The sequence below is a fragment of the Molothrus aeneus genome, unplaced genomic scaffold, assembly GCF_037042795.1.
Source record: "Molothrus aeneus isolate 106 unplaced genomic scaffold, BPBGC_Maene_1.0 scaffold_19a, whole genome shotgun sequence".
NCBI classification, from domain to species: Eukaryota; Metazoa; Chordata; class Aves; order Passeriformes; family Icteridae; genus Molothrus; species Molothrus aeneus.
This window is the reverse complement of record NW_027098863.1, coordinates 1,028,570-1,052,447: the sequence shown is the minus strand read 5'-3', so window position 1 is coordinate 1,052,447 and position 23,878 is coordinate 1,028,570. Positions and strand designations below refer to the sequence as shown.

Below are 23,878 nucleotides of genomic sequence, written 5' to 3'. Positions count from 1 at the left end.
TCTGCCTTGGAGTTCTGGAGAGGTTTCTTCAGCTCCCTCTCAGGGACTGATGCTCAGGGCCTGAGCACAAAGCCCCAGAGGCTGATTAAAGTCCTTGTGCTGTGTCTGTGCTGCTGAGCTGGGCTGGGCTCCTGGCCCGGAGGCAGCTCCTGGTCACCAAGAAGAGCTTCAAAAGCCCATTTCTCTTGATGAGCAGCTCTTGTGCCAGCCCAGCAGGGCTGGGGCACTGCCTGCAGCCAGCCCGGGCACAGCACAGAGGCACAGAGAGCTTCAATCAGTCAGGGCTGGGAAGGGGCTGAGAAGTGCCTGGGGCACAATCACTGCCAGCCCTTGGCACAGGAACCTCTGGCTGCAGGACAATGCAGCTGCAGGTCCTGGAGCCATCTCCTGCAGCTGGAACATGCCAATGCCTGCAGAGCCTGTGAGTACATTCTCTGATTGTCTCTTGTGCAGAGCAGCCAGGGGTGCCCAGGGCTGTCCTGCAGAGCAGGGTCCTGCAGCCCAGGGTGCTGTGCTGGGGCAGGGACTCTGCTGCCTGCCAGGGACAGCTCTCAGCCAGCCCTGGCAGCTGCTCCCAGCGCTGGGCAGAAGCTCTGGGGGGAAGGAGCCGCCCTGAGCAGGGCAGGGGCTGCTGCTGAGAGGGGCTGGGTGGGGCAGGGCTGCTCCCAGCTCCAGACCAGCCTGGGCACAGCTCCACAGGGCACTTCCCAAAGAAGGTAAGCCTGGGATTGCTGTAAAGATCAGGAGCTTTCCTGAGAGTGTTTTCCATTTCCTGCTTGGAGAAGGATGGGAACATTGGGGTGATGACAAAAAGATTTTTTTTATTTTATACAATTTTCATATATTTGTAGCTCTACAAATTACTATTACATAGTTATAAATCTATATTCCTTTTTTAGGTCTATTAAACTCTTAATGAACTCTATTACTATTATATACATCTATAACTATAATCCTTTATTAACTTTATTATTTTCCCTAACCATTTTCTTTGATTTTAGAAAAATAAGGTGACTGTCTAAATGCATTCCTGAAATACATATAGTATACAATACATATAGTATCCTGTATAGTCTTATTATCAGGAAGAGGACCTACAAGAAGAACATTTTGATTTTTGACCAGAATGTGAGCAGTCATAACAAAAAGTGAAGGCAAAGAAGCCCTTGGACCTACTCCAATGGATTGAGCCAGGGGTGTGTAACTGGGGTAAGTGAATCTCCTATTGGATGTTCCTGTTAAATATCCTAATTAATCAACCTTAATAAATTGTTGAAATCAGGTCCCAGGTGTGCCACATCCCCACTGGGACACCTGACAGCTTCCAATTAATGTCTGGTTTTTACTTTACTGTTCTAACACTGTTGCAAGGGAATTTTTTTCTCTTTTGATTATAAAAAACAAGGGGATGAGAGAAGCAGAACAGGAATTATAATCCAAGAATCCCAGGACATTCTGAGTTGAAAGGGACACACAGGATCATCAAAGGAATGTTTGATCTTTTACAGGGACTGCAGAACTGTAAATTAAGTTGATCAGTGTCTCTGCTGGGAGCCTCCCAAAGGGCCCTCAGCCACTCCTCAGCCCTGCACAGCAGCAGCATCACCTTTGCAGGGCCCAGCAGGGCTCTCCTGAGCTGCCCTTGCCCAGCTGCACACAGAGCCTGCCCCAGCCAGGGCCCTGCACACAGGCAGGTTTCTGTAGGGCCCCAGCCAGGGCACGCAGGCTGGGATGGGCTCTGTGAGCGCTGGCAGGGACAAGGCTCCTCTCAGCAGGGAATGTCCAGGCCCAGGGAGATGCTCAGGGAAGCAGAGGGGGCTGGAGAGACCAGGGCTGGGGCAGGAGGGCACTGTTGGTGTGTGGGAGGTGCCGGGCACAGCTGGGCACGGGAACACTGTCCTGAGTGCCCGGCTGTCTCTGCCCTGCCCTCTCAGGCACAGCACCACAACATCTGCTCTTGGTTCTGCACTGCCCTGACATTGGCACTGTTATCTGCTGCTCTCAGGGAGGCTCTGGCATCTGCAGCAGCTGAGTCAGGCACTGCCCTTGGCATTCCTGCCAGGCAGGGATGTCCATGGGAATGGGGTGTCCAAGCTCCCCTGGCACCTGTGGGGCTGTGGGCAAAGCAGTCCATGGGAAAGGGGAATGAGCTGAGCCCCCTCCCTGAGATCCCATCATGGGTACAGCCAGGGATCTCCTTGCTGTGCCCTGCCAGGCTCTGAGCTGCCCTCCTGGGTGCAGATCTGTGCCAGAGCCTCTGGGAGTTCCCTGAATGTTCCACGGGGAAGGGCAGAGCTGCCACAGCTGAGGAAATGCTGCTGGGTTTGCCCAGGGAGCCGTGAGTGTCCTTGGCACAAGGGGGTGCTGAGACCTTGCCCAGAGACCTTGAGAGAGGGTGAGACATTCAGGGATCCCTCTGCTCTGGGCAGGGTCTGGTTTAGCCCAGGGTGACCCAGGAGTGTGACTGTGCTCTGATTGCAGCCAAAGGTTTTCCCACAGCAGGTAGAAGGGTGAGTGTGTCCCAGCTGTAGGCATTGTCTACAGGGAATGGCCCAGGTTTGGCTCCAAGCAGCCTCTCCTGACTTGTCACTGTCCTTTCTCCATGAACAGGTGCCCATGTGCAGCCCCAGCAAATGTCCAACAGCAGCTGCATCAGGCACTTCCTCCTGCTGGCATTGGCAGACACGCGGCAGCTGCAGCTCCTGCACTTCTGCCTCTTGCTGGGCATCTCCCTGGCTGCCCTCCTGGGCAACGGCCTCATCATCAGCGCCGTAGCCTGCGGCCACCACCTGCACACGCCCATGTTCTTCTTCCTGCTCAACCTGGCCCTCAGCGACCTGGGCTCCATCTGCACCACTGTCCCCAAAGCCATGCACAATTCCCTCTGGAACACCAGGGACATCTCCTACACTGGATGTGCTGCTCAGCTCTTTTTCTTTCTCTTCTTCATTTCAACAGAGTTTTATCTGCTGACCATCATGTGCTACGACCGCTACGTGTCCATCTGCAAACCCCTGCACTACGGGACCCTCCTGGGCAGCAGAGCTTGTGCCCACATGGCAGCAGCTGCCTGGGCCAGTGCCTTTCTCACTGCTCTCATGCACACGGCCAATACATTTTCCCTGCCCCTGTGCCATGGCAATGCCCTGGGCCAGTTCTTCTGTGAAATCCCACAGATCCTCAAGCTCTCCTGCTCAAAATCCCATCTCAGGAAATTGGGATTTCTTGTGTTTTCCATCTGCTTAGCTCTTGGTTGTTTTGTGTTCATTGTTTTCTCCTATGTGCAGATCTTCAGGTCTGTGCTGAGGATCCCCTCTGAGCAGGGACGGCACAAAGCCTTTTCCACCTGCCTCCCTCACCTGGCTGTGCTCTCCCTGTTCCTCAGCACTGCAGCGTTTGCTCACCTGAAGCCCCCCTCCATATCTTCGCCATCCCTGGATCTGGCCCTGTCAGTTCTGTCCTCAGTGGTGCCTTCAGCCCTGAACCCCCTCATCTACAGCCTGAAGAACCAGGAGCTCAAGGCTGCAGTGTGGAGACTGATGACTGCATGATTTCAGAAACATTAAACTGCTGGGCAATATCTGCATATCTCTTGTACTAAAATTCATCTTTCATACTTCTTGTTGGTTTCATTTTGGAAGTTCTTTTTATTTTTTTTCTTTTTCATATTATCTACAAATAAATGTCATTGTGCCATTGGTCATTTTGTTTCTCTCCACCTTCCCTGTGGCCACACACTGTGCCAATGCAGGGCAGCGCTCTTGGTGGCTTTAAATGAACTAAAGGATGTCCCAGCAGAGTTTTCTGCAGAGATGCCCTTGTGTTGCCTTCTCTGGAGCTGCAGCAGCAATGTCTGTGTGCAGAGCTGGGGCAGATCAGTGCTGGCCCAGCAGCTGTGCCCAGCAGCAGCAGCAGCAGCACTTGGTGTTGCCAGTGCTGCTGCCGTGGCCCTGCCCCGCTGCCCTGTTGGCCCTGGTGTTGCTGCAGGGCCTGAGTGCTCTCGGGGCCGGGCACAGCCCTGGGGGTGGCAGTGCCGGGGCTGCAGCAGGGACAGGCCATGTAATATAAATCACCTTTGATAATTCTTTTGGGTTTGGTTGTGGGTTTGTTCTTTTTTTCCCCATGTTTCAGTTTTTTAATATTTTCCACAAAGAAAAGCCATTGGTTTTGCCATTTCTCATTTTGTTTCTCTCCACCTTCCCTGTGGCCACAGACTGTGTCGGTGAGGGGCTGCACTATGTGTGGCTTTTAATGAACTAAAGGATCTCCCAGCAAAGATTTTCCAGAGATGCCCTTGTGTTCCCTTCTCTGGAGCTGCAGCAGCAATGTCTGTGTGCAGAGCTGGGGGCAGATCAGTGCTGGCACAGCAGCTCTGCTCCTGCTGGCCACACCATTCCTGAGCCAGGCCAGGAGCCATTGGCCTTCTTGGCCACCTGGGCACCCTGCTGCCTCATGTCCAGCCTGCTGTCCATCAGTCCCTGCACGTCCCTTTCTGCCTGGCTGCTGTCCTGGAACTCTGTCCCCAGCCTGTAGCACTGGGGCCAAATATCAGGGCCTGGCACTTGGATTTGTTCAGCCTCACCTTGTTGGATTCATCCCCTGGATCCAGCCTGTCCAAGTCACTGTGCAGAGCCCTCCAACCCTCCAGCAGATCAACACTCACATCCAGCTTGGTGACATTTGCAATGATGTCCTTGGTTCCATGGGGCCCCTCAGTGTCACAATGGCCTCTTGGTTACACCAGGCCCTGCACTGTCACACTGATCTCCTTGGTTCCATGGGGCCCCAAAATGTGACAATGGTCCCCTTGGTTCGATGGGGCCCCAAGGTGTCACAATGGCCCCATGGCCACATGAGGTCCCACACTGTCACCATGGTCTCTGGGGTTCCACAAGTCCCCTCAGTGTCACAATGGACTCCTTGTTTCCACGAGGCCACACAGTGTCATGTTCTTCCAGATTCCTTGAGGCCCCATCGTGTCACAGTGGCCCCTTGGTTACACAGGATCCTGCAGTGTCACAATGTCCCCTTGGTGCCATGAGGCCCCGCAGTGTCAGAATGGCCCCTTGGTTCCACTGGGCCCTGCAGTCTCCCAATGGTCTCCTTGGTTTTGCAGTGTCAAAATGGTGAAACCCCTTGGTTACACGAGGCCCTGCAGTGTCTCAATGACCTCTGTGGTTCCACGAGGGCCCAGAGTGTCACGGGGCACTCCCTGGGTCCATTTGGCCCCAGAGCACAGCAATGGAGCCCTGGTTCTGTGGGGCTGCACGGTGTCACCATGGTCCTCTTAGTTCCACGAGGCCCTGCAGTGTCACAATGGCCCCCGAGTGTCCCAATCATCAGAGAATGACAGAATCAAATAGGCTGGAAAAGACCTTTGGGATCATCAAGTCCAACCCATGCCCTGATACTGCCTTGTCACCCAGACCATGCCACTAAGTGCCACTGGAGTGGGACAGTGACTCTGCCACCTCCCCCCTGGCCAGCCCATTCCAGTTCCCACTCACCCTTTCTGTGAAGAACTCCTTCCTATTGTCCAGCCTGAGCCTCCCCTGGTGCAGCTTAAGGCTGGGTCTTCTTGTCCTGCCCTCCAACAGATCCACACTCACACCCAGCTTGGTGCCATGTGCAATTTGTGAATGCTGGACTCGATCCCCTCACCCAGATCATCAGTGAAGATATTAAACAGGACTGGGCCCAGCACAGATCCCTGGGGACAGCACCAGTGCCTGGACAGCAGCTGGGTGCAGCACCATCCCCACCCCTCTCTGGGCCCAGCCTCCAGCCAGCTCTTAAATCTCCCAGCGAGGAGGGAACCTGCCCAAGCCGTGGGCTGCAGCTTTTCCAGGGAATGCTGTCAGAGACAGAGTCAAAGGCTCTGCTGGAGTCCAGGCACACAACATCCACAGCCTTTCCCGCATCCACAGCTGGGTCACCTGGGCATAAAGGGAGACCAGGTTGGCCAGGCAGGACCTGCCACCCCTAAATCCACACTGGCTGGCTCAGATCCCTGGGCCATCCTGTGGGTGCCCTGTGATGGCACTCAAGGTGATCTGTTCCATAACCTTGCCGGGCACCCAGGTCAGGCTGACAGGCCTGGAGTTCCCCAGCTCCTCCTTCCAGCCCTTCCTGGGGATGGGCTCACCCTGGCACCTCCAGTGCTCTGGGCCCTCCCTGCTGAGCCAGGACTGATGGTAAATGATGGAGAGCAGCTTGGGGAGCTCATCCACAGCTCCCTCATCCCCCTAGCATGGATCCCATCTGATCCCATACACCTGTGAGCATCTGAGTGGCTCAGCAGGTCAGCATCTGCTTCCTCCTGGATTCCAGGGGGCTGTTCTGCTCCCTGTGCCCATCTATCAGCTCATGAGAACACTTGTCCTGAGGACAACCTGTCCAAATATTGAAAATGGAGAAAAATAAGGTGTTAAGTAGCTTAGCCCTTTCCTTGTCTTTAGTTACTATTTTCTCCACTTTATCCAATAAAGAGTAGAGGTTCTCCTTCTCCCTCCTTTTTGCTATTAAATTTTATATAAAAACTACTTAACATTTTATTTACAGACACTGCCAGTTTAATTTCTAACTCAGCTTTCACCTCTCAACTCTTTTTTCTTTATAACCTAACAACATCCTTAAACACTTCCTGAGTTGCTGGCCCTTTTTCCCTGAGTTCCCACAAAAGCTCCATTGGCAGCCAGGACAGTCATTTTCCTCACCAGCTCATCTTCTGCCACACTGGGACAGGCAGCTCCTTCCCCCTTAAGATTACTTTCTTGAAATGTGTTCATCCTTCCTGGACCCCATTTGTTTTTAAGGGCTGTTTCCCTTAAAAGAATCAGTACCTGATTTGGTACTCCCGAAATCTGCATCCAGAACAGGCCAAAGTCTGCCCTTCCAAATTCCTGTGTACAAGTTTTGTTACTGCCTCTCTTTCTTACCCAGAATATTGAAAACTTGAAAACCCCAATGTTCCAGTGGGCCTGGCTGAGCTGGCAGGACCCTGAGGCTGCTGAACTTCCAGTTCCCCTTCTCACACAATGGGCACTGTGTGGTTTCCATAGGCCTGGGGATGTGGAGAACAAGCTCACCTGGTGTAGGCAATTGATCATCTGGTAACATGAGGTCACAGAGTGGGCTATGACATCACAGAGTGGGGCATGTGAGGTCATTGAGAAGCTATGACATCACAGACTGCCTCTGTGACATCACAGAGCCAGCTGTGACATCACAGGGCAGAGGTCTAACATCCCAGAGAAGACTAAGACATCACAGAATTGGCTGTGACATCAGAGACCACCTGTGTGACATTAGGGAAGGGGCTGTGAGCTCACAGAGCAGGCTGTGACATCCCAGAGGGGCTGTGTGCCATCCCAGCAGGGGCTGTGTCAGGTCACTGGGTTGGTCACTCGGCCCCAGCTCCCCCTCACAGTTTCTCCCAACAAGTCCAATGCTGTCCATGCCCAGCGGGGTCCCTGTCCCCCGGGATCCCCCCGGCCCACCTGGAGCCACAGCCTCCACCAAAGGATGTTCCACAGGATCCACCCCAGAGCCTGACAGGGGACAAGGGGCCAGGGCTGTGTGACCAGGACATCAAGGACAGGGACTATCCAGGTCACTGTGGCCTGGGTTGGGTTGCCCCGGGCAGGAAAGATGTCTGGCAGCTGGAGCAGGGTCTGGGAAGGGCCTCCAAGGTGGGGCTGGAGCCCTTGGGCTGTGAGCAGAGGCTGAGGGAGCTGGGCTTGTCCAGCCCAGAGCAGGGAAGGCTGAGGGGCTCCTCATCCCAGCCTGGCAGTGCCAGCGAGGAGGGGATGGAGAACACAGAGCCAGGCTCTTCACCGGGGGCCTGGTGGGAGACAAAAGCCAATGGGTGGAAGAGGAAAGAGGGGAGATCAGCCAGGACAGGAGGAGATGAAATGAGTCAGGCTGGTTTCAGCATTTCCTCAGCACCAAAAGCAGCCTGACCTCCCTTCTCCATCCACCACTGACAGCTTTGCAAATCAGGAATTGTTGGAGCTGTTTTGCTCCCCCTCCAGAATCAGCATCCTGATACAAGAACTTAATTGTGTTTATATCTGTCACAGAACCATGCTTGTCTACAATTACTTTTAGGATGGAAATCCCTTGTGGATGGTGGACTCATCAGACACTGCTGGGACATTGCACTTAGCTCAGGGAAGAGTGTGAAGGTTATTACATTGTGTCCTGTTCAACTGTGGTCTGTTGGCCATGAAGAGAAACTTTCTGTGCCTCTGAGTCTCAGCAGTTCCTGACCCCCAAAGGACACAAACCTGATGAGTTGTGGTTCCCACTCCAGTGCTCGCACTTGCACCTCCCTCCATCCCCAGAGCAGAGCTCCCTTGTCCCATAGAGTCCCTGGCAATGCAGGGATGAAGGAAACAGGACAGGCTGTGGGGATCAGGGGCAGAGCCAGGGAGAAAAAAGACTTTGGCATTTGATGGAGCTGTGCCTTCCCTTGACTTTGCTGGCTGACAAGAAATATACATCCCTCTGTGTCTCGGGCAGCTCCTTCTGCAAGGAAAGCAGGTGGGAGTTGGAGCCAAGGAGCTGAAAGCTGCAGGTGCAGCCTGGGCTGGAGGGAGCTCAGATTTGCACAAGGCTGCTCTGAGTGCCAGGGCTTGGATGGGGAAAATGGTGGAGTGGGCGTAGGGACAGAGTCTGATTGATTGTCAGCCATGAAGGGTCTGGATTTTCATATCTATTCACACTGCATGAGGAGGTACTTGGATTCAGTGTCAATTGGAGATTGCTATTAACAGGGGAAAAAAATGGACTTAAAACAGGACCTAAAAATGTTTTCTCACTGTCTTTTCAAATAGAACATATTCAGTTGAATGCACTTCTGAAATCTCTCTTATTAACCACACAAGATTTGGAAACTGAAATCAAATGATTCCCAGAGGCTTGGCTTGTTCAGGTGTTCTGAATGTTAATGAGCCCTGGGACACTGAATTCCTCCACTGAAGAGCTGAAGGCTGAACAAGCCTCTGGAGCAGGGAAATTCAGCAGCAGCCTCCAAGTTGCTGAGGATGTCAGCAGCCCCCACTGAGGCCATCCCTGCCCAGAGACCGTGGGGGAATGGGCAGACAAGGAGAGCGTCCCTGGGGCTGGGGCAGCACAACTCAGAGTCACCAGCGGCTCCAGCTGGGCAATGGAGTGTGGAATGTGGCTGGGAAAGCCCTGCCTGGGCTGGGCCAAGCAGGACACACAAGCCCTGACCCACATCCACTAAAAAACTCTCTCAAGGAGACATTTAAAAGGAATTACAATTGTTTGTGCCCTCTGAGTTTGACTCCCTGGAGAAATACCAACAAGAGATTCACAGGAGCTCTAAACAATAAAACAGGAACTTTACTGGAAACTTTAGAATTTCAGAGAAACTTTGTCCAAAGGTTTAATACAACATTCAGTCAACAAGAAACACTTCTCAAAACATTAATTTTGCTCATTCAACTTCACAAACTCTAAGCCTGTTCCATTTTAAGTTACTCAAGTTTTGCAAGAAGAGGGAATAAGAAAAAGACAAATAAGATTCAGAGAAGCACACACAGAGCTTCCCACTCCTGGATTCCAGCATTGTTCCGATGGAAATTCCAAGACGATGCAGGGTCAAGCTGTGTGCTTGCCTTGTGGTCAGCCTTCAATACCCCTTGGTCTTCCTGGGCCTTTCCCCCAGGTGGGGCTTGGGCTCATTTGGTCCCTCAGGAGCTGGGCTGGGGCTGCAGAGGTGGCTGTGGAGCATTGCCTGTGCTGTGCCAGGGACTGGCAGCCACTGCTGGGCTGGGATAGAGGCTCTGGGGGGATTGGGGTTCCAGGGCAGGGCAGGGCTGGGGTTCCAGGGCAGGGCAAGGCTGGACCTGCCCCTTCCTCCCCCACACACGAAATGTTTTGAGCCAACAATCTCCTCCAGTCTCTCACAGTAAGGCAATGTTGGAGGCAATGTTCCATTCTGGCCATGGGCACCGGCACAAGAAGGACAGCTCTTTTCCATAGGAAGGAAAGCACAGAGCCCCAGTGTTTGGAAGGCAGGTGAGAGCCACAGTAGGCCATGGCCAGACAGACTTCTGAAGAATTGCAGCTTTTGTCTGGGAGCTGTCTTTCAATTAAGGGAATTTTGAAGGTGGAACCCCAGTCTCAGCCATGGGCACCTGGAGAAGCAGGACAGTTTTTTCCCATAGGAAGGAAATCACGGAGCCTTCCCCAGTGTTTTGGGGACAGATGAGAGCTGACCCTTGTTTCTGTGCTGAGCCTTGACCTGGCCGTGTTCTTGAGAGAGCCTGGGCAAGGAGCCTGGAGCCCCCAGGGCCTGGCCTGAGGCGTCAGCGCTGCCCCAGCAGTGCCCATGGCCTGTCCCTGCTGCAGCCCCGGCACTGCCACCCCCAGGGCTGTGCCCGGCCCCGAGAGCACTCAGGCCCTGCAGCAACACCAGGGCCAACAGGGCAGCGGGGCAGGGCCACGGCAGCAGCACTGGCAACACCAAGTGCTGCTGCTGCTGCTGCTGGGCACAGCTGCTGGGCCAGCACTGATCTGCCCCAGCTCTGCACACAGACATTGCTGCTGCAGCTCCAGAGAAGGCAACACAAGGGCATCTCTGCAGAAAACTCTGCTGGGACATCCTTTAGTTCATTTAAAGCCACCAAGAGCGCTGCCCTGCATTGGCACAGTGTGTGGCCACAGGGAAGGTGGAGAGAAACAAAATGACCAATGGCACAATGACATTTATTTGTAGATAATATGAAAAAGAAAAAAAATAAAAAGAACTTCCAAAATGAAACCAACAAGAAGTATGAAAGATGAATTTTAGTACAAGAGATATGCAGATATTGCCCAGCAGTTTAATGTTTCTGAAATCATGCAGTCATCAGTCTCCACACTGCAGCCTTGAGCTCCTGGTTCTTCAGGCTGTAGATGAGGGGGTTCAGGGCTGAAGGCACCACTGAGGACAGAACTGACAGGGCCAGATCCAGGGATGGCGAAGATATGGAGGGGGGCTTCAGGTGAGCAAACGCTGCAGTGCTGAGGAACAGGGAGAGCACAGCCAGGTGAGGGAGGCAGGTGGAAAAGGCTTTGTGCCGTCCCTGCTCAGAGGGGATCCTCAGCACAGACCTGAAGATCTGCACATAGGAGAAAACAATGAACACAAAACAACCAAGAGCTAAGCAGATGGAAAACACAAGAAATCCCAATTTCCTGAGATGGGATTTTGAGCAGGAGAGCTTGAGGATCTGTGGGATTTCACAGAAGAACTGGCCCAGGGCATTGCCATGGCACAGGGGCAGGGAAAATGTATTGGCCGTGTGCATGAGAGCAGTGAGAAAGGCACTGGCCCAGGCAGCTGCTGCCATGTGGGCACAAGCTCTGCTGCCCAGGAGGGTCCCGTAGTGCAGGGGTTTGCAGATGGACACGTAGCGGTCGTAGCACATGATGGTCAGGAGGAAATACTCTGCTGAGATGAAAAAGGCAAAAAAAAAGAGCTGTGCAGCACATCCAGTGTAGGAGATGTTCCTGGTGTCCCAGAGGGAATTGTGCATGGCTTTGGGGACAGTGGTGCAGATGGAGCCCAGGTCGCTGTGGGCCAGGTTGAGCAGGAAGAAGAACATGGGCGTGTGCAGGTGGTGGCCGCAGGCTACGGCGCTGATGATGAGGCCGTTGCCCAGGAGGGCAGCCAGGGAGATGCCCAGCAAGAGGCAGAAGTGCAGGAGCTGCAGCTGCCGCGCGTCTGCCAATGCCAGCAGGAGGAAGTGCCTGATGGAGCTGCTGTTGGACATTTGCGGCGGCTGCACATGGGGACCTGTTCATGGAGAAAGGACAGTGACAAGTCAGGAGAGGCTGCTTGGAGCCAAACCTGGGCCATTCCCTGTAGACAATGCCTACAGCTGGGACACACTCACCCTTCTACCTGCTGTGGGAAAACCTTTGGCTGCAATCAGAGCACAGTCACACTCCTGGGTCACCCTGGGCTAAACCAGACCCTGCCCAGAGCAGAGGGATCCCTGAATGTCTCACCCTCTCTCAAGGTCTCTGGGCAAGGTCTCAGCACCCCCTTGTGCCAAGGACACTCACGGCTCCCTGGGCAAACCCAGCAGCATTTCCTCAGCTGTGGCAGCTCTGTCCTTCCCCGTGGGACATTCAGGAGCTCCCAGAGGCTCTGGCACAGATCTGCACGCAGGAGGGCAACTCAGAGCCTGGCAGGGCACAGCAAGGAGATCCCTGGCTGTGCCCATGATGGGATCTCAGGGAGGGGGCTCAGCTCATTCCCCTTTCCCATGGACTGCTTTGCCCACAGCCCCACAGGTGCCAGGGAAGCTTGGACACCCCATTCCCATGGACATCCCTGCCTGGCAGGAATGCCAAGGGCAGTGCCTGACTCAGCTGCTGCAGATGCCAGAGCCTCCCTGAGAGCAGCAGATAACAGTGCCAATGTCAGGGCAGTGCAGAACCAAGAGCAGATGTTGTGGTGCTGTGCCTGAGAGGGCAGGGCAGAGACAGCCAGGCACTCAGGACAGTGTTCCCCTGCCCAGCTGTGCCCGGCACCTCCCACACACCAACAGTGCCCTCCTGCCCCAGCCCTGGTCTCTCCAGCCCCCTCTGCTTCCCTGAGCATCTCCCTGGGCCTGGACATTCCCTCCTGAGAGGAGCCTTCTCCTTGCCAGCGCTCACAGAGCCCATCCCAGCCTGCGTGCCCTGGCTGGGGCCCTACAGAAACCTGCCTGTGTGCAGGGCTCTGGCTGGGGCAGGCTCTATGTGCAGCTGGGCAAGGGCAGCTCAGGAGAGCCCTGCTGGGCCCTGCAAAGGTGATGCTGCTGCTGTGCAGGGCTGAGGAGTGGCTGAGGGCCCTTTGGGAGGCTCCCAGCAGAGACACTGATCAACTTAATTTACAGTTCTGCAGTCCCTGTAAAAGATCAAACATTCCTTTGATGATCCTGTGTGTCCCTTTCAACTCAGAATGTCCTGGGATTCTTGGATTATAATTCCTGTTCTGCTTCTCTCATCCCCTTGTTTTTTATAATCAAAAGAGAAAAAAATTCCCTTGCAACAGTGTTAGAACAGTAAAGTAAAAACCAGACATTAATTGGAAGCTGTCAGGTGTCCCAGTGGGGATGGGGCACACCTGGGACCTGATTTCAACAATTTATTAAGGTTGATTAATTAGGATATTTAACAGGAACATCCAATAGGAGATTCACTTACCCCAGTTACACACCCCTGGCTCAATCCATTGGAGTAGGTCCAAGGGCTTCTTTGCCTTCACTTTTTGTTATGACTGCTCACATTCTGGTCAAAAATCAAAATGTTCTTCTTGTAGGTCCTCTTCCTGATAATAAGACTATACAGGATACTATATGTATTTCAGGAATGCATTTAGACAATCAGCTTATTTTTCTAAAATCAAAGAAAAAGGTTAGGGAAAATAATAAAGTTAATAATAGATTATAGTTATAGAAGTATATAATAGTAATAGAGTTCATTAAGAGTTTAATAGACTTAAAAAAGGAATATACATTTATAACTATGTAATAGTAATTTGTAGAGCTACAAATATATGAAAATTGTATAAAATTAAAAAAATCTTTTTGTCATCACCCCAATGTTCCCATCCTTCTCCAAGCAGGAAATGGAAAACACTCTCAGGAAAGCTCCTGATCTTTACAGCAATCCCAGGCTTACCTTCTTTGGGAAGTGCCCTGCGGAGCTGTGCCCAGGCTGGTCTGGAGCTGGGAGCAGCCCTGCCCCACCCAGCCCCTCTCAGCAGCAGCCCCTGCCCTGCTCAGGGCGGCTCCTTCCCCCCAGAGCTTCTGCCCAGCGCTGGGAGCAGCTGCCAGGGCTGGCTGAGAGCTGTCCCTGGCAGGCAGCAGAGTCCCTGCCCCAGCACAGCGCCCTGGGCTGCAGGACCCTGCTCTGCAGGACAGCCCTGGGCACCCCTGGCTGCTCTGCACAAGAGACAATCAGAGAATGTACTCACAGGCTCTGCAGGCATTGGCATGTTCCAGCTGCAGGAGATGGCTCCAGGAGCTGCAGCTGCATTGTCCTGCAGCCAGAGGTTCCTGTGCCAAGGGCTGGCAGTGATTGTGCCCCAGGCACTTCTCAGCCCCTTCCCAGCCCTGACTGATTGAAGCTCTCTGTGCCTCTGTGCTGTGCCCGGGCTGGCTGCAGGCAGTGCCCCAGCCCTGCTGGGCTGGCACAAGAGCTGCTCATCAAGAGAAATGGGCTTTTGAAGCTCTTCTTGGTGACCAGGAGCTGCCTCTGGGCCAGGAGCCCAGCCCAGCTCAGCAGCACAGACACAGCACAAGGACTTAAATCAGCCTCTGGGGCTTTGTGCTCAGGCCCTGAGCATCAGTCCCTGAGAGGGAGCTGAAGAAACCTCTCCAGAACTCCAAGGCAGAATCCAACTCCAAACTTTCTTGGACTTTTAATGGGTCCCAGAGAGGGACACGACTGAGCAAGTGTCCCCAGGCCCCAGGCAGAGCAGAGAACTGCAGGCAGTGATGACAGGTGGGGACAGAGAGAAGCCAAGTCTGGGTGCCCTGGGGCACAGCAGGGTCTGTGCCACCAAGAGCTGGGAGGAGACACCTTGTCCTGAGGCCCTAGGGCCTCCTGGCACAGCCCCAGCCAGGCTGGGCACTGTCAGCCCCTTGTGCTGCCCTCAGCATCCCCCCCTAGCCCACATCCCAGTGGCCTCAAGGATCTGCTGCAAGGAGTCCCTGGGGAGCCTTGCTCAGCCATGGCCCTGGGGGCTCCTTCATGCTCCCTGCAGGGACTGCAGCTTTTTCAAAGGACTTTGGGTTTGGCTTTTGCCTTGGAGGCTCTGAGAGGTTTGTGCAATCATGGCCTCCAATTATCTGCTTTAATTAGTCCCTGGAGAGGCTTTGTCAGTAACAACACTCAGTGGGGCTCATTAATACTTCAAGGTGCTTCAGTTTTTTAAGCTACTTGGTGTTTCCCTTTGATACAGATGCCATGAGAAAGATTGTGCAGTCACAGCCTCCAATTATCTGCTGTAATTAGTCACTGGGGAGGCTTTGTCAGTAAGGAGACTCAGTGCGGTCATTAATGCTTCAAGGTACTCAATTATTTTAAGGTACTTGATGTTTCATTTTTGATCCAGACTCTGAGAGGTTTGTGCAATCATGGCCCCAATTATCTGCTTTAATGGGTCCCTTGAGAGCTTTCTACTGACACTCAGTGGGGCTCATTAATGCCTTGAGATACTCAAGGTTTTTAAGGTACTTTGGATTTCCATTCCACACTGAGTCTCTGAGAGGATTTTGTGCCATCCTGGCCTCCAATTCTCTCCTCCAAGGAGTCCATGAGGAGCCTCTGTTAGGGATGGACCTCAGGGAGACCCATTCATGTTTTGAGATACTTTGGTTTTTTCTTCTGACTTTGATTCCTGGAAAGGTTTGTGCAATCTTCTCTGAGACCCTGAGGCTCATGGGCTCAGCTCCAAATGCACCACAGGGCTCATTAATCAAGCAAGTCCTGACAAACCATGGCTCTGCTTTGATTTCCCTCTGCGCTAATGCAGTTCATCAGGAAATTTTCCTTTTACAGTTATGGAGAATTATTTCAAAGTGCTTCTAAGAAACATGTATTCCTATCTCAAAGGGTGTCTTTTTTTGCCATTCTTGTTATAGAAGAGCTGATTGCAGCATTCTGTGATTGATATTCATCCAGGGTCTCTCCTAAGGAGGTCTGACCAGGTCAGTGAAGTTGTACCTTGAGGGCTGACCCAGTGTGGACAGCCTTGCCTCACATTCCCCAACCCCATATGAGAAACCATTTTCACTTTCAAAAATTTAAATGCTCTATTAAGACCTTATCAAAATACAACCAAAGACTGAATAAAGAAAAGAATACAGCACTGGGACGAAAGAATTCAGTCACCATGTGCTCATCTACAAAATGGATGTTCTGTCTTTTACACCTCCAGCCCCTCCCAATGTCTTGTCAATCGACTCCTTCTTCTCTGTCCAGTGGTGGAGATCACTGGCTCACACCTTGATTAGAGGTCAGGTGCTGCCATAGTAACAAGCCAACCCTCCCAAATGCCCCAACTACTGAGGCCATCCTGTGATAGCAATGCAAGGGGGAGGGGAAAGATAACTGTACATCTACAAAACTTCTCATAACATATATTTAATATTCACCCCTTAATTGTGAGAGTCAACCATAGAATTACTCTTCTATAACAAACTCACTTTTCTTTTTCTATAAGTCATTTTGTTCAAACAATTGAGTCAAAACTTTCTCTCTCTCTTGAATGAGTCATGCCAGCATCTGTTGATGTGGGCAAGGGCAGTGGGAACAGGTGAAGCCCCTAAAACAGTTACTTTCAAGAGATGATGGGTTAAAGCATAGAATATAAAGCAGTTATGAGAAATATTCAATGTTAGGAAATCACATAGAGCAATAAATTGGGTAAGGTATGGAACACAATGACAGGGAAGAGATAAGGACAGACAGTGATAAGTTCAGTGCATTTCAGAGCCAAGAAGAACTGCTGGGTAAGGCACGTTTAGGGCCAACATGTCAAATTGACCCTGAGACCCTTGCCAAAGCCTGGAGACTAAGCCAACTACACCGGGAATTGACCAAATTTGGGGAGAGGTTCAAAAGTTTAAAGAGGAAGACTCCTCGAAGCTGATGAAGGCCGACCGGAAGGACCCCTGAGAAGATCCTCAAAAGAGAAGTCCCCGCCCACGCTCCGCCTACACCACTCCCCATATGTATATGCATGAATATGATGTAATCCCAAACCTAAAATTGTATAAAAAGGTACGCTTTTGCTGTAAAGATTCAGAAATCCCATTTTAGGATTTCTCCGACGTCGTAATAAAATACCTCCTGCTTATTTGACTGAGTCTCTTAAGCAGTAATTTCTCGCCTTTTGGGGCAAAAATCGGCATCATTTCTGGCGACCCAGATGGGACGAAGCAGGGGATCCAGGATCTGAGGAGTCCCCTCGCTGGGTCCGGGGCTGGGACCCTCTGGGCGCCCCTGACGACCTTTTGTCAGAAGAGACTCCCCCTCGGACCAAGCGCTCTTTGGTGGACGAAGAGTTCCCTGCATCTCCTGCTTCTCCTGCTCCAAATTAAAGAGGTATTTTTTATCATTGTTCATTGGTTTTAGGATAAAGCGCTTTATGGGAACACAGGGTCAGACGTGACCACCGGAGGGTAAACCAGAGGACGCTCTGGTAAAGAATCCCTAATTGGTATTTTTGGGTACCTTTTGGTAATTGGTGTCTTTGCTAACCAGTAATTGATGCCTTTGGTGGGTACCTTTTGGTAATTGGTGTCTTTGCTAACCAGTAATTGATGCCTTTGGTGGGTACCTTTTGGTAATTGGTGTCTTTGCTAACCAGTAATTGATGCCTTTGGTGGGTACCTTTTGGTAATTGGTGTCTTTGCTAACCAGTAATTGATGCCTTTGGTGGGTACCTTTTGGTAATTGGTGTCTTTGCTAACCAGTAATTGATGCCTTTGGTGGGTACCTTTTGGTAATTAGAAGAAAAAAGAAAAAAAAAAAAAGAAAAAAAAAAAAATAAAGAGAGTAAGAAAAAAAGAGGCAAGACTCTGATGCACTTGTTCTTCTTGTATTGATCTTGTTGGTTTGTTTGAAACTGTGATTTAAGGGTTAAAAAGAGTGGTCAGTTTTTGTTTTTATCTGAACTGAACTAAATCCCGGGACTCGGTCCAATTTTCTCCACTCCCTTGGAGGAACTTGGAAGGAGTGTATACGTTTTATACCTTTGTTTAACCCTGTTGTATGCTTTGATGTATTGACTGTAAGATTTTTGCAAAGGGACGAGTTTAGTGGTTTTTATGTTGTCTGAAATTTGTTGTGATATTATCGGCAAAACCGTACTATTGATTTACAGTTTTGCGAGTGTGTGACGGCCTGGAGCCGACCAATATCGGTATCTTACGGTCTGCCGGCGACATCTTACGGTAAAGCAGTGTATTCTGATAGAATGGAAAGGTAGGACAGTTTGAATGAATTGGCACCGTGTATGAGAGAGTGTGTCTGAGACGCAGCCCGGCTGCGAAGCGAGTGGGAGTCCGGCTCTGCAGTTCCTGTCCCTCGCGAGAGGCCAGGTCAGAAAAGGACGAAGCGCTTGGATATTGTATGAATGAAGTGCTAAGATAAACTAGTATATAGTGCTTGTGGGAAGGAGATTTACTTGGTGGGATAAGAAACACCGACCCAGAAAATAGCAATGGGGAGTCAACCGAGCAAAGATATAAATATGAAAACCCCCTTAGGATGTATTCTGAAGCATTGGAAGGACTTGGGGGGGATTCCAGGAGGAAATATAAGTAAAAAGACACTCCTTAAATACTGCACGCAGTGGTGGCCGTTGTATAAATTGGATGATGGTGAGAAATGGCCACCAGAGGGGACAATTAATTATAATACCATTTTACAACTAATGCTCTTCCTCCGCCGGCTCAATAAATGGGATGAGGTGATGTATGCAGACATGTTCTTCACCCTGAGGAATAAACCTGAGTGGCAAAAGGAGTGTGGAATTAATGCAGCCCCTCAAGACCCTCTGGTACTAGCCCTGGAAAAGGATAAGAAAGGCTCAAAACCTAAAGAACGTTGCTGCGATGCATGTAGCTTTGGGCAGCGATGTCTTAAGCTAACAAGGAGGGACAGTGGAAAAGAGAGTGAAATAAGCCTGTGGGAATACCATCCAGGGCCCCTCCCCAAACCAGGAGAGGAACGAGAGGATCCGACCCCATTAAAAGAACTGGAACGATGGTGGAAATCTAAGTTTGAGTGCAGCCCTGATAAGTTAGACAAGAGTTGGGGGGAGGCTAGCCCGTTAAGGACGGAAGATAACAGGGGAGAAGGCAGCCCACAAGGATTGGATAGTCCGCAGGGGTCGAGAAGCTACAGAGATGCTGGAAGCCCACCTAGATTAGAGATTGAGAGAGAGGAAGGCAGTCCGCCGGGAGCAGAGAGCCGAGGGGAGACGCGTAGCCCCCCCGAACTAAGCTTGTATGGGGACGGTAGCACACCCAGGAATGGAGGTGCTCGTAAAATGGAAACCAGCACACCAAAGACTGGGGACGAAAGCAACTCACCGGGAGGCGATGTCCCCAAATTGAGATACGGTGAAGAGAACAGTAATGAGACATGCGAGAGCGAGGCAGGGAGCAACTGCACTATTGCTATTGATAGCAATGGGCTTGCGTAACGCGATCCCCAAGGCTATCAATTGGTCAATGCTATATGACATCAGGCAGGGAAAAGATGAGACCCCATCAGAGTTCTTGGATAGACTTAGGGCAGCCATGAGACAATACACACCCCTGGACCCAGCGACGGAAGAAGGGAAACAACACCTGTTAGGATTAATGATGGGACAAAGTAATCCAGACATCAGGAAGAAATTGCAAAAGCTTGAGCATCCAGCAAATAAAAACCTGGAGACACTGCTAAATGAGACATGGAAGGTGTATAATAATAGGGAAATTGAAGAGAAGAAAAAGGAGGACAGGAGGATAGCTCGAGTGGTGGCTGTAGCCGTAGCAGCTCAGAATACAGGTTACTCGGGACCTGGAACCAGGGGAAGAAGTAGAGGCAATCCGGCAAGAGGGGGGGGGAGACTCCAACCCCACCCAACTAGAGTGGGGCCAAACCAGTGTGCGTACTGCCTGAAAATGGGACACTGGAAACAGGAATGCCCCCAGTTAAGGGAGAGACTATTGGGCACTACTACGGCCACACAACAGGATAACGACTGAGGGGGACCGGTGGGCCGTTCCCTAGCAGACCCACTGGTTAAAATAGAGCTAGGGGAAAGTGAAAAAGAATTAGACTTTTTGATTGATACGGGAGCAACCTTTTCGGTTCTAAATCAGGAATTGGTACCTAAAAGTGATGAATTTGTGCAAGTTGTGGGAGCAACAGGCCAACCAGAAAAAGCTTACTTTTTGAAACCCATCAAATACAAAATTGGGAAACAAATGGGAATTCATCAGTTCCTGTATTTACCAAATTCGCCAAAGCCCTTATTGGGGAGAGACCTATTGGAGAATTTGAGAACTATAATAAAGTTCAACAAAGACAAATTGGAATTCCAAGTAAGTGAGGAACAGCTGATCACAGCTCTAAGCCTGACAATCAGCTGTGTGGAACCAAAGCCTGAGAATCATAACATCAGGCGAATCCTAAGTGAAGTATACCCACTAGTATGGGCTACTGATACACCTGGGAAATCAAAACAAGCAACACCTATCATTATTGAACTTATACCTGGAGCAAGGCCGGTGGTTAGGAAACAATACCCACTGAGGTTAGAGGATAGAAAGGGAATCGAGCCCATAATTAAAAGGTTCTTAGAATTAGGATTATTGATAGAATGTGAATCAGATTTTAACACCCCAATTCTGCCAGTAAAGAAACCTAATGGAACTTATAGATTAGTCCAAGACTTGAGAGCAGTAAATGAGATAACCAAGACATTACATCCGGTAGTTGCTAACCCATACACGCTTTTAACTAAACTGAAAGATAGTTTGACATGGTTCACCGTATTGGATTTGAAAGACGCATTCTTCTGCCCTCCTTTAGCTCCTGAGAGTCAAAAGATTTTTGCCTTTGAATGGGAATTTGTGGATAGAGGAAGAAAGACCCAACTTACGTGGACAGTATTGCCCCAAGGATGGTGTAACTCCCCCACGATTTTCGGGAATCAGTTAGCCAAAGAGTTAGAGCAGTGGGAAAGGCCGCTGGGAGATGGCACTCTCCTACAGTACGTAGACGACCTCCTAATAGCAACAGTGACAGAGGAAGAGTGCATTGCATGGACTATTTCCCTGTTAAACTTTCTGGGTTTAAGTGGATATCGAGTCTCCCAACAGAAAGCGCAGCTGGTGCAAAAAGAAGTGGTGTACCTGGGATACGAAGTCTCCAGAGGACAGCGATCCCTGGGAGCAGCCAGAAAAGAGGCCATCTGCCAGATGCCTAAACCAGAGACGGTGAGAGAACTGCGTGCCTTCCTGGGGATGACAGGTTGGTGTCGGCTATGGATCTACCAGTACGGGATGCTCGCTAAACCGCTGTATGATTTGTTGAAGGAGACCAAGAGTGTCCTAGTTTGGACTCCCGAAGCAGAGGGGGCCTTCAAAAAGCTGAAACAAGAGCTAATGAGAGCACCAGCTTTAGGTCTCCCAGATGTATCAAAACCATTCTGGCTGTTCTCCCACGAGCGACAGGGGATGGCCTTAGGAGTCCTGGCACCTAAGAGAGCAGTGGCCGCAGTAATCATTAATATAGAAGAGGCCAGGAAACTCACGCTGGGCCAAAAGGTAACGGTGCTGGTGTCTCACACCGTCTCAACTGTGTTGGAGCAGAAAGGTAACCACTGGCTGTCACCTTCCAGATTTTTAAAATACCAGGCCATTTTGGCTGAGTCAGATGACGTGACTATTCAGGTCACTAACATTGTGAACCCAGCTTTATTCCTAGAAGGGAGAGCCCCAGCAGAGCCGATCGAGCACGACTGCCTGGAAACAATTGAGGCCGTCTACTCCAGCCGCCCAGACCTCAAAGAAGAACCATTCGAAGATGCGGACGACTGGTTCACGGATGGAAGCAGCTTCGTGAGGCAGGGAGTGAGAATGGCCGGCTATGCAATTACCACCGCAGAAGAGGTAATTGAGTCGAACCCTTTACCCGCAGGGACTTCAGCCCAGAAGGCAGAACTGATAGCTCTGATTCGAGCCCTGGAATTGGCGGAGAACATGCGGATCAACATATGGACAGACTCTAAGTATGCCTTTTCCGTCGTACATGCTCATGGGGCCATCTGGAAAGAAAGGGGACTGTTAACTGCTCAAGGAAAAACAGTCAAACACGCAAAAGAGGTCCTGCGACTGCTGGAAGCAGTCCAGCTCCCAGCACAGGTGGCCATAATGCATTGTAAGGGACATTTAAAGGGAGACACTATCCCGGAGATAGGGAATAGAAAAGCAGACGCAGAGGCTAAATTAGCTGCTGCAAGAACTGAAGAAATAAAAGTAGCAGCTCTAGTACCAAGTGAGTTAGACACAAATTTTCGGCCAGAATATCAGGAGTCAGATCACAGGTGGATTCAGAGAAATAAAGGTAAAATGTTAGAGAATGGTTGGGGTCAATTGGAAACGGGACAGTTAATAATACCAGGGAATACGATGTGGCAGTTTGTGAAAGCAGAACACGAGAAAGCCCATTGGAGTTTGGACCCGCTATACCAGTATTTGCAGGCTCGGATAGCAGGACCAAAATTGTTCACCACTGTAAAACATGTCACATCCCAGTGTGAGAGGTGCCTGAAGAACAACCCGAATACAGGAACTAAGATACATCCAGGGGCCATAAATCGAGGTAAATTCCCAGGTGAAGTGTGGCAAATTGATTTTTCTGAGCTCCCAAGAAAAGGAGGGTTTCGATATTTGCTGGTATTAACTGATACATTTTCTGGGTGGCCTGAAGCATTCCCTTGCAGAACAAATAAGAAAAGAGAAGTGACCAAAGTACTGTTGAATGAAATCATTCCACGGTTTGGGGTACCGAAGAGCATTTCTTCGGATAGGGGTACACATTTCTGTGCAAAAGTGGTAAGGGCAATAAGCAAAGCACTACAAATCAAATGGCAATTACACACGCCCTATCGCCCACAGGCCAGCGGCCAGGTGGAAAAGATGAACCATCTTATTAAGCAGCAGATTGCCAAAATATGCCAGGAGACTAATTTGCATTGGTATCAAGCTTTGCCTATTGCTCTGCTTAGACTGAGAGTCAAGCCAAGATCGAAAGAAAGGCTAAGCCCATTTGAAATTCTGTACGGCAGACCTTATGCTATGCAAACTGTAAATAGGAGACGCTGTAGATCAAATAGGTAATCAGTATATTTATGACTATGTGATTATGGTGGAGAAGCAATTTGACAAGAATGCTGCGGTGGTGATTGACCACCAACCTAAACAACCTAACTGTAAGTTGCATCCTTTTAATCCCGGTGATTGGGTGTATGTTAAGAATCTTTTAAGAAAACCCCTACAAGAAAAGTGGGAGGGACCTTTCCAAGTGCTGCTGACCACCTTCACCGCGGTTCGAATCAAGGAGCGACCTACGTAGATCCATTACTCACGGGTCAAGAAAGCACCGGGGAGTAAACAAGAAGAGTAGACACCGTGACCCGGATTCCACTCCAGACCCCTACTATCCTGATCATCAGACCCTTGGGGTTCCATATGAATGCCAGCCAAGTTCTCTTTAGATCCCAGCTAAATGGATAAGACCTGCCTTAGACGTGAAGCCTTCTGAATCAGCTGACCCCTCAGGATCACGAGAGAATCCAGCACCACCCACACTAAGGAAATACAAATGGTAGGAAGATCAATGGGGAAAACCATACTTATGATAGTTATTTTTCTAACATCCATACAATTCGGGCAGAATGTAGTTTTTCCTCGAAACTCTGCCCCAATAGACCCATAGTCCAATGCACACCAGTGCATTCACCCGGAGTCAGGGATGAAGGGGCCCTATTTCGAGGTTTATGCCTTATGTAACAATCAGCCATACCCAAAAGAAGAATGGGATAAGCGGACATACCTAGTGGCACAGAAGGGAGATCAAATCCAAATTGAGTGCCGGGAACTTGACCCAGTAGAAAGAAAAACAAGGCAGCTGGTATTAACAATCCAACCCTTGATGCCAACTTTTGAACATAATCTGATTACCTTTAGTCCAGTGAAAATGGGCAAGCCCACCGTTTAGATCCAGCAAAAGGGCCCAATTTCATGTCTGTGGAGTGACTTCAGAGAAGACCCACCTGGATCACAACCCCGAAACTCGGTAA

The 23,878-nt window shown here is 50.6% G+C and overlaps 3 protein-coding genes across 3 annotated transcripts in view; 2 read left to right on the top strand and 1 right to left on the bottom strand.

Moving 5' to 3' along the window:
* The window catches only part of LOC136569710 (zinc finger protein 271-like), a 366,367-nt gene that overhangs the window by 265,838 nt on the left and 76,651 nt on the right, over positions 1-23,878 (top strand). The window lies entirely within an intron of this gene.
* On the top strand, positions 1,136-3,551 carry LOC136569732 (olfactory receptor 14J1-like). Its single transcript, XM_066570103.1, has 2 exons — positions 1,136-1,209; positions 2,611-3,551. Exon 2 carries the CDS (start codon positions 2,634-2,636, stop codon positions 3,549-3,551), a length of 918 nt encoding a protein of 305 aa, XP_066426200.1. The 5' UTR covers positions 1,136-1,209; positions 2,611-2,633.
* On the bottom strand, positions 10,869-14,053 carry LOC136569733 (olfactory receptor 14J1-like). Its single transcript, XM_066570104.1, has 2 exons — positions 13,982-14,053; positions 10,869-11,809 (listed from the first exon to the last, which is right to left on the bottom strand). The coding sequence occupies exon 2, from the start codon at positions 11,784-11,786 to the stop codon at positions 10,869-10,871; it is 918 nt and encodes a 305-aa protein (XP_066426201.1). The 5' UTR covers positions 11,787-11,809; positions 13,982-14,053.

Excerpts from the sequence above, each read along its gene's own strand:
- LOC136569733 (XM_066570104.1), bottom strand. The coding sequence starts at position 11,786 with ATGTCCAACAGCAGCTCCATCAGGCACTTCCTCCTGCTGGCATTGGCA.
- LOC136569732 (XM_066570103.1), top strand. The coding sequence starts at position 2,634 with ATGTCCAACAGCAGCTGCATCAGGCACTTCCTCCTGCTGGCATTGGCA.